This window comes from Mizuhopecten yessoensis, unplaced genomic scaffold, assembly GCF_002113885.1.
Source record: "Mizuhopecten yessoensis strain PY_sf001 unplaced genomic scaffold, ASM211388v2 scaffold7987, whole genome shotgun sequence".
Lineage (NCBI taxonomy): Eukaryota > Metazoa > Mollusca > Bivalvia > Pectinida > Pectinidae > Mizuhopecten > Mizuhopecten yessoensis.
The window spans coordinates 495002-505070 of NW_018407322.1; the positions used below are offsets into that span (position 1 = coordinate 495002).

Sequence of the window (10069 nt, forward strand, 5' to 3'; positions counted from 1 at the left end):
ATACTATATAGACAAGTATGGGATCCTTTATTGACAGGTGAGATCATTTATAGATAGGTGTGATCCTTTATAGATAGGTGTGATCCTTTATAGACAGGTGTGATCCTTTATAGACGGGTGTGATCCTTTATAGACGTGTGTGATCCTTTATAGACAGGTATGATCCTTTATAGACAGGTGTGATCCTTTATAGACAGGTGTGGTCCTATATAGACAGGTGTGATCCTTTATAGACAGGTGTGATCCTTTATAGACAGGTGTGATCCTTTATAGACAGGTGTGGTCCTATATAGACATATATTGTTTATGTATTTTTAAAAAAAGGTGTGAAGACAGATAAATATTCTTGTATTTCAAAAAATATTCTTTTGAAGGTTTATGAATCCCAACGAAATCTAGTGATAGTGATTCTACTACCATTTGATTTAGCTGTAGGGATTATATTTATTTATTAAACAAAGCAATGCCAATTGAAGGCAGTATATTTGCCATGCTGTGATCGGAATGTGAGATTGTCAGTCGCTGTCCACTGACTGTATCAATATTTAATGTGTGATATATGTGGAGGTCTGTAATAGCCACTGTATTGATTTCCGTTTGGGAAAATACTGGAAATGATTGAAATCAACAAAACATATTTATGACCCAGTGCGTAGTAATTGTTTATCCTGATGCCCATGCACAGGTCTCAACTTCCGACAGAAGCTGTTTGGGTAAAGTTGAGAGCATAATTCTCTCAAGAAGAAAGGGGGGAACATAAAATATTTGCGATAACGCTATTGAATTATATAGGCGAGCCTTTGATGAAAGATTAACTGCTCCAGGTAGGTGACTCAGAATCCCGTCTCCAATCATGGGAAGTACAATAAATGATTAATTTTGTCTCAAATCCGTGACATAATTCACATTCCATTATATGTTTTGAGTAAAATCATGGGTGTGTATTCACGACAGGAACTGCATATTTCTCCACCCAGGTGTAATTAAGTAGTAATCAGCATAAGCTAATACATAGGTACGTAATGTAGATATACAGGGGATATCATTGTAAGTTCTACGGTATATTTAGGTACATGTTGTAGATATAAAGGGGGTATCACTGTAAGTTCTACGGTATATTTCGGTATGTGTTGTAGATATACAGGGGGTATCACTGTAAGTTCTACGGTAGTGTTGTAGATATACAGGGGATATCACTGTAAGTTCTACGGTATATTTCGGTATGTGTTGTAGATATACAGGGGGTATCACTGTAAGTTCTACGGTGTATTTAGGTACGTGTTGTAGATATACAGGGGATATCACTGTAAGTTCTACGGTATATTTCACAGGTGTACTAATAGGAGACGCCTTTACAAGGTGGCTACTATTTAGATTTACTGTACACACTTTTAGTATTATGCTAGTGGAATATTAATAATATAATAATATTTATTCCCTTTGATCTGACCAGAATATTCTATCACAATATCTGTGATTTTATCTGCAAATTTTGTCAAGAATATAGATCCCTGCCTCACTTTGTCACCATGGATACTGACATTGCAAATCTCCTTTATTTAGTGCTTGCTAGTCAGTAAGATTGGATCAGGTGAGATTACGGTATAACATATATAGACTGGCACTGGGATACACGATCAGTACACTGTAGATAAGTGTATCATTAGCCATGTAAACTGTATATGTGCATCATGTAAATTGCTTTTCTATTATTCTGCCTTTTTATTGGTTTTTACATGTCAGAGAAATGTTTCTCTGTTGATAAACATGAGAATGTACCACCAGATCCAAGTAATCAGCATAAATCAAGGCTAGGGGAACAACGTGAGTTGATTACAATGTTACTATGGCAACAGATCAGAAGTAATTGCTACAGAATTTATAAGGGAGAGAATCACTTGTTGCTTTATGGTGCTGACTTGAAGTGATTCCTGGACTTTACTCTAAGATACAAAATCTTAACATTTTGGAAAAAGTTCTCCTAATCCTTCTTGAAAATTTCAAATCAAAATATTGCAGTAATTTAGACTATAAGATGGTAACTGTTATCTGTGAAAGATTACATGTAATCTTGGCCTTGCAGATTGCTAGGAGACAAAAAGGCTTATCATGACCTGTTCTTTTGTTGTATGTTGACAGATGGCAGCACTGTGCCCGGTGTCCAGGAGGAGATAACTTGTAAAGGGGACAGAACAGAAAACATCTCTCATTGCTTGACCTTCCTACAGTCACAGGGCGTGGACTTGGCTGGGATTGATGCTGATGGTACGGTGCTAATATACAGCAGTCACAAGTCAGACTTGTATGGTGCTGTCTGTTCTTCCTTCCTCACTGACTTCTGTTCAGGGGAATTTCTTGTGTTACGGACACTCACTGTGATTCAGACTGAAGGATGTTATACAATGAGCCTCCGAATTCCTGATAATAGATACATGTATAATAGAAGTTATAAATACTACAAAAATGTGAGCTTGTATACCAGTAGTTGGGAAGATCAGTAGATGTGAGCTTGTATACCAGAAGTTGGGAAGATCTGTAGATGTGAGCTTGTATACCAGTAGTTGGGAAGATCTGTAGATGTGAGCTTGTATACCGGTAGTTTGGAAGATCTGTAGATGTGAGCTTGTATACCAGTAGTTGGAAAGATTAGTAGATGTGAGCTTGTATACCAGTAGTTGGGAAGATCTGTAGATGTTAGCTTGTATACCAGTAGTTGGGAAGATCTGTAGATTTGAGCTTGTATACCAGTAGTTGGGAAGATCTGTAGATATGAGCTTGTATACCAGTAGTTGGGAAGATCTGTAGATGTGAGCTTGTATACCAGTAGTTGAGAAGATCATTAGATGTGAGCTTGTTTACCAGTAGTTGGGAAGATCTGTAGATGTGAGCTTGTATACCAGTAGTTAGGAAGATCTGTAGATATGAGCTTGTATACCAGTAGTTGGGAAGATCTGTAGATGTGAGCTTGTATACCAGTAGTTGGGAAGACTACAGGTATACAAGCTTAGATGTGAGCTTGTATACCGGTAGTTGGGAAGATCTGTAGATGTGAGCTTGTATACCAGTAGTTGAGTGAACATCTATGATGGTAAATTATTCCTTCTCTAATATCCTTCCAGATTTAGCTGATGGAAATTTAAAATCTGCTTTGCTGCTGGTTGGAAACATACGAAGCCATTTGGATGTAAGTAAAAGGTGGTAGATAATCGTCATCTGGATATACGATATCTGTGTTTTTTATCAACATCATATCAAATTTTAAGTTGAAATCTATATAAAAGTCTGCATTCTTAATTGATTCAAGATATTATTACAAATTTTATGCTGGATTTGTTTACCCCTACTTCAACTAAGTTGGGGGTATATCGTATTTGCTTTGTTCATGTGGGTATGTCTGTCCATTTTGATGATGATTTCCGGAGCATTTCTCAGCCGTTGTTTCATGAATGGGAATCAAACTTTGTGTATAGGTACATCACAGGAAGGCAGAGTGTCACATCCTGAAATGAGGTCACTGTGACTTCAATTTGACCTTTGATCTTGACCTCCCTCACCCACTAAAATAATGTTTTCCTGAGCATATCTCAGATACTGTTTCATGATTGGGCATCAGACTTCGTATATAGTGACATCATTGGAAGGTGGTGTGTCACATCCTAAAATGATATCACTGTGACTTGGCTCAATTTGACTTAAGACCTCTACCACAATTTCTAAATTAAGTATAATTAAGGTTGTCTTAACCACTGTTTCATAAAACAGCTCCGATAATTGTAGATTTGCGGAGAGGAGGTGTTAGTTTTGAAGCCCATGCTGCCATTTAAATATAGTTTTTAATATCAAAGATCCTCCCATTGGTTCTAATATCATCAAAGTTCTTATTTGACTGACTGTATATCTGTGAAGTCCATTTGACCGTGTGAGATATGGTGTTACAGCTGAAGAAAGGTGAGAGCCAGGCTACCATTCAACATGTACCAGACCAAACCCCAACAGACAAAAGAGGGGTAGCCATGCCTGGCACTGTCACCCACAACCCAGGGGCTCACGGTTTGAGTAACGGCACTACAGGTACCAACCTTGTCATTTTCAGGGACCACATTTAATATCATTAAGTACCTGGCATTATCTCTGTCCACACCTACAGATTCCCAGATATTACCACTTAAAGGTACCTAGATATTACCACCCAAAGATACCTAGATATTACCACCCAAAGGTACCTAGATTTTACCACCGAAAGGTACCTAGATATTACCACCCAAAGGTACCTAGATATTACCACCCAAAGGTACCCAGGTATTATCTCACAGTACCCAGAATTAAAGGTTCTACATTCATCAGATGAAATGAAAACGGAAGCACTTTTTAAAATTTTAGTTGTAACTCAAATCTTTTCTACAGACGATTGAAATAACATGCAAACCTATAAACGTGATATACCTGCCTTGGCAGTATAGAGAATGGATTGTCGGTAATGTCTAGCTGTAGGAATACCTGTATAATTGGGGGTAAATCAATAACTGTAGGCTGGTGTCAGTTACATATAATTGGCCACTAGTAATTAACCTGTAGGTGTTTAGAGCTGTACGAGGTGAAAGTCACATAGGTCTAATGAGTTTTAAAGTTCTATTATAGCTACATGAATCTACAATGTTATTGTCATTTTTAGGTATATGTCATTCAATTCCATTTTTAAACCATTTTAAATTGAAAAGATTTAGATGTGCTTCATTACATGTCATCAAAGCAACAAACATTCCATGGACATGTTTCTTCAAACATAACAAATGAGGCCATCAAGTGCTGATCATGATCAGATATTTAACCAAAGGTCAAGGACATATATTCCAAAATGAACCGAGTTACAAGGTGATTGAAGGCTCGGGTTATGTTAGAGATCACTGGTAACCACCACTAATTATAGGTAAGTATTGTTATGGAAGAATTATGGTGTATTTTGTTTTGATCTGTTTTAGTGCGGAGGACATTCATTACCTCAGCAGAGGACTTGTTACCTGGCTCTCTGTCTACCAACAATGAACGCCAGGGAATGCACGAAACCATCATTGTAAGTCGAAGCCACCTTGTTGGTAGGAAATAAAGTCACATTGATCCAAATTTTGAATGATAAATTCACAGCGGCCCAAATTTTAAAGAATAAAGTCACAGTGACCTAAATTATAAAGAATAAAGTCACAGTGACCTAAATTATAAAGAATAAATTCAAAGTTACCTAAATTATAAAGACCAAAGTCACAGTAATCTTGTTTGAGTGAAAACTAGCAATGTGTATTAAAGCATACACTATTATCCGAGATATTTAGAGCAATAGAGGCTGGGGTAATCAGTAATGATCAGACTAAAGTCATTAACTGTATACATAAATCTTACAGATTGTTCAATTCTTTGGCAGTGTTATCATGTTATAATTCAAACATGTTAAGATAATTTGATTATATAAATCACTATATTGTCATATAATACCACTGACACATACACTACTGGAGGAAGATTCTCTGATATAAGTAATTAAACCTTGGACTATTTTATTATCTGTCATATTAGTACGGAAGGAATGATATGTGTCACTTACAGATATGAAACTAGAGATTCAAACAAACTGAAATATTATAGTAGCCTTTTTATGTAGATAATTTCATGTGGTGCCAGTTTGGTTTTGCACTTTACAACAGTGCTACCAATAATTGATAATTGAGCAAGTACAGGTATGATAGACATGAGACCTGTCTGGGACAGGTATGTTAGACACGAGACCTGTCTGGGACAGGTATGTTAGACACGAGACCGGTCTGGGACAGGTATGTTATACACGAAACCTGTCTGGGACAGGATGATAGGAGACCTGTCTACAGAAGCTAGGACAATTTACCTGTACCTACTACCATCACTACAGACAGGTGCGAGTTCTTACTGATATGTATTATACATATATCTGGCTGGACCTCCACATCTATTTATTAGCAGATTCTTCTGTATAAGTTTTAGGACTGTTGAATTACGCGTAAAGATTGTAACTCTTTGTTGTTATGGTTTCAGTCGATGACAGAGCTGGGATCTAATGGTGTGTCCCAGCACGGTGTGGACGGTCGACAGGACCATAGTTCCAACAACAATAACAATATACGTCGATCCCGCCCCCTCAGCGCAGGGGCCAAACCCCCCGGGACTCCCACCCCTAAACCCAACACCCAGCCTGTCCCAGGGACAGTCTCTAATGCATGGACTACTGAAGGTCAAAAATCAAAGGTCAGTATACAGTGGGGTCAAGTCATCTGGAGGTCAAGATCCCTAGGAGTTGATTCCTGGTTACTGACTTAGTACTGGCAAATTGTTAGCTGTATTTAAACTATGGTAACTACTTCTTACCGGTAAGGGCTCTGAAGTTACATTATTCAGAATGTCCACGTATCACTTTGAGGTATTTGCCTTTTGTTAATACGACAGAGACTCTGTCTTGTTTGTATATTTGTTTACTAAATTCTATTTTAACTCTAATCATATGACTTCATTTATGTGAATGTTATTAATGTTTATCCATGTGTTAATTTTATAATCAACTGATGTGCTTGTTTTTGTCAAGAATGAGTGTTCATTTGCATGGTTGTACACAATCACCATACCATATCATTTCCTGTGCTGAAACCGTTTAATAGCATATCTACATCTGAATCAGTAATATATATTGAGTATATGGTTCATCGAATATGCTCGCTTGTAATATATCATTATGTTCAATCCTTTGATCCCAGCTAAACCCTCCCTATCCCTTCCAAACCCACAACCCACCACACCCTACCCACACCACATCCTGTGAAATTACTGTACACTTCCTGATTTTAGTGTACTGACATTTTAGCGCATTTCGAATTTAGAACAGACCAGTGGATTTGAATAGAAAACAGCATACAGAAATGTTGAATAGTGCAATAATAATTTAGTGCAATAATTTAAACATAAAAACTCAATTAAGACTACTCCTAAAATATGTGTAACTTACAGTACATCATTATATTGTACAAGGTTTTGATGCAATGCAATCTAAAAATCACTGAATTCTAGGTAATTTTTCAAAAAATACAATTTTGCAAATAATCTGGATACTCTAGTGTAACCCACATTTAGCCTGAGTACAAAGAGGTCAGAGAGAAATGACTTCATCAGTTCTGGCCACTTCTACAGTGAAATAGAGACAAAAAGTAAGAGAAAAGAAAGTATAAAATATCATGCGATAATCACTTTATCGACTCATTGTGTTGTCTGGCCAAATGATCCATTCCCTTAATACAAGAGATGATAGGATCTACTGTCCATACAATGACATACCTCAACAATCACCTAACATCCTCTTTTTCATATAACTTAACCTCCCCATGCCATCACTCCCCCCCCCCTCTCCCATTCAATCCACACCACCTCACACCCCAACCCACCCTGACACTTACACCACTTCATCCACACCATCACTCACCAAATTTAATCCATTCCACCTCTATCCCCACCCCCTCTAACTAGCTTTATGTGGACAATCCTTGTGGTCCAATAAGTATGTAAGTCACAAAAAGTTTTGTTGACCACTGTTTTGTGTCCACTTTAGGGTGTTGACCGCTCATCACTATCTGTGGAAGACAGATTAAAGTCACTAATAGGCTCACCATCAACCAACAACTCCACACGTGATCTCCACCATGTAAGTCTGTCACAGGGCACCTCAGCCTGGTGGTGTGAACCTTAACCTTTAACCTTTATGTTACACAGGGCACTGGATATATCCTAGTGTCGTGAACTTTAACCTTTATATTACACAGGGGACAGTATGTAGCGTTTTGGTGTGAACCTTAACCTTTAACCTTATATTTGACCATCAGACTTAGCTGGCAAGCCAATAAGATTAAGATCTTAAGCATGAGCATTATACGAATTTTATATTTAAGGTCATTCTCAGAAAGTTTATTAAGTATTTTACCAATTACACCAAGAAGCAAGCAGAACTTTTGCCTTCAAAGTTTCAAATGACTGACATTGAAATGTCACTTAGAATCACTAGGATTGCAAATGAAGAGACTGTAAAAGCACAAAATTATTTTATAGTTATTGTAGCAATGTGTCTACATATGCAAGACCACACAATTGTGTTTTTCTAACGAATCAGTAAGCACGAGTTTAATGCGGGGACAAATATATACGTCCGCGCAATAAATGAGTGCTTTCTGATTCGTTAGAAAAACACAAGTGTGTAGTCTTGCTTTTATCACATACCTTCCGTATTTGGTAGAGATAGATACAAAGATTTTTAAAACTTTGATATTTTTTGCAAATACTGTACCGAGAACTTTCAGTTTGCCATGACAAGGGGATTCCCATAAAATGTAGTTCCAGCTAGTAGGTAAATACATTATTCCGTATTGCACATGTGCAATACAGAACGTTGTATTTCATGGTCTGAAAATTGCTGGTATTACTATAACAAGATTCAACAGGTATGTGATAAATATTTAAACTACCTGGTATTCACATGAACAACTTCAAATGTGAAGGTCATATACTTGTGTTTTGAACACCTGGCCTTGACCTCTGCATTGATGTTTACTATATGATAAAGATGATAGTCTGCTGTGTTTGTATAACAGACAGCCCCATCTATCCCGCGTCTGCACCGTCGAGTGGCCCCAATCTCTGTCCACTGCGTGAGTGAACATCGCCACCGCTAGCCATGTTTTGTTATTTTTGCATGAGTTTGTAGTGGTATTGCTGAAATACATTGCTCCCTTTAGTTGTTCTTCATGTTAACTTTTGAAAGGATTCTAGATCAACTGGTCACAAAGATCAATTGATCATGAAGCAGGAAATGTTTACATTGATAACATAGTAGAATGCTACTAAAGCAGTTTGGGGAAAGATAGATACTGATGACAAGGGGACTTAACTCTTGGTAGTCTTACCTTTACTATCAGATGATTTACTGGTAGTTGCAAGACATATGATTTCTGAGAGTGTATAAGATGATTAGATTTTATTTTCTAGGAGAACATGTAATTGTATAATATCTGTATAACTTATCCTTGAAAGTATTGTCCTGTCCACAAGTAGAACTGTAGTGACCACAATGTGTATCGAGTAGCTGTAATGTGAGATACTACCCTGGTAACGAAAACACTAATTACTAAATCTTATCATTGTTCATCATAGTAAAATCAAAATCGGATATTTGATTTTATCAAATTTATATATTTCATACAAAACTTTGCAAATCCGTGTATAGATGTGCTAGTCTAGATAAAGAAGATACTATAACTATAAGAATTTGATTGTGCTAGTCTAGATAAAGTTTGACCTTGCCTATATACCTATACCTGTTTCATATATCTGCTTGATCTTTTGTCAAAGGCTGAGACATGTGATGCTATGATGTATTGCTTTACAAATTCTAATTCAAAATCTTTAACATGAGAGTAGAAGTTATTTTGATCTATAAACATATACTTCCATAAAAACTGTATGATATAAAATAAATAACTGCATATATATCTTGCAATATTCCCATGAGGCCAACACATCATCTGTCATTCAAAGTAGAGGGATGGGCTTATAACAGGAACATGGAACAGATTTTGGTTGTGATAATGCTGGATGAATCCTGTATTACTTTGTATGAATGAGGTGAGGTGTACATTTGAATCTGTAATTTACTAAGATTAGAACAAACATATACCCACAATTTGTCATTAACCTCAACAGGCATCCAAGTCATTTGATGATGGAGAGCTGCTCCTTCCCCCACCCCCACAGCCCAAGAGTAAGATGGGTGTGACAGTACAGGGGGGTGGGGGCTACAGCCGTTACCCCGGGGAAGGCCATTACAACAACTCGTATGTGGTAAGTACTGACAGATCAATTATGATATTTGGTACCTACTGGATAGCCCATCATGTCAGTAAGGTTGTACAGACCTACTGAATAGCCCATCATGTCAGTAAGGCTGTACAGACCTACTGGATAGCCCATCATGTCAGTAAGGTTGTACAGACCTACTGGATAGCCCATCATG

General features: G+C 37.3%; 1 protein-coding gene across 6 annotated transcripts in view; it reads left to right on the forward strand.

Moving 5' to 3' along the window:
- Window positions 1-10069, forward strand: part of LOC110454638 — a 64641-nt gene that overhangs the window by 43473 nt on the left and 11099 nt on the right. For 5 of the 6 annotated variants that reach the window (XM_021504259.1, XM_021504260.1, XM_021504263.1 and 2 more), the window contains 7 exons: window positions 2140-2265; window positions 3120-3184; window positions 3939-4071; window positions 4980-5071; window positions 6061-6270; window positions 7619-7711; window positions 9760-9897. In XM_021504259.1, the coding sequence (XP_021359934.1) occupies window positions 2140-2265; window positions 3120-3184; window positions 3939-4071; window positions 4980-5071; window positions 6061-6270; window positions 7619-7711; window positions 9760-9897 (857 nt within the window). The remainder of the gene's footprint in view (window positions 1-2139; window positions 2266-3119; window positions 3185-3938; window positions 4072-4979; window positions 5072-6060; window positions 6271-7618; window positions 7712-9759; window positions 9898-10069) is intronic. The other variant, XM_021504265.1, reaches the window with a different exon arrangement.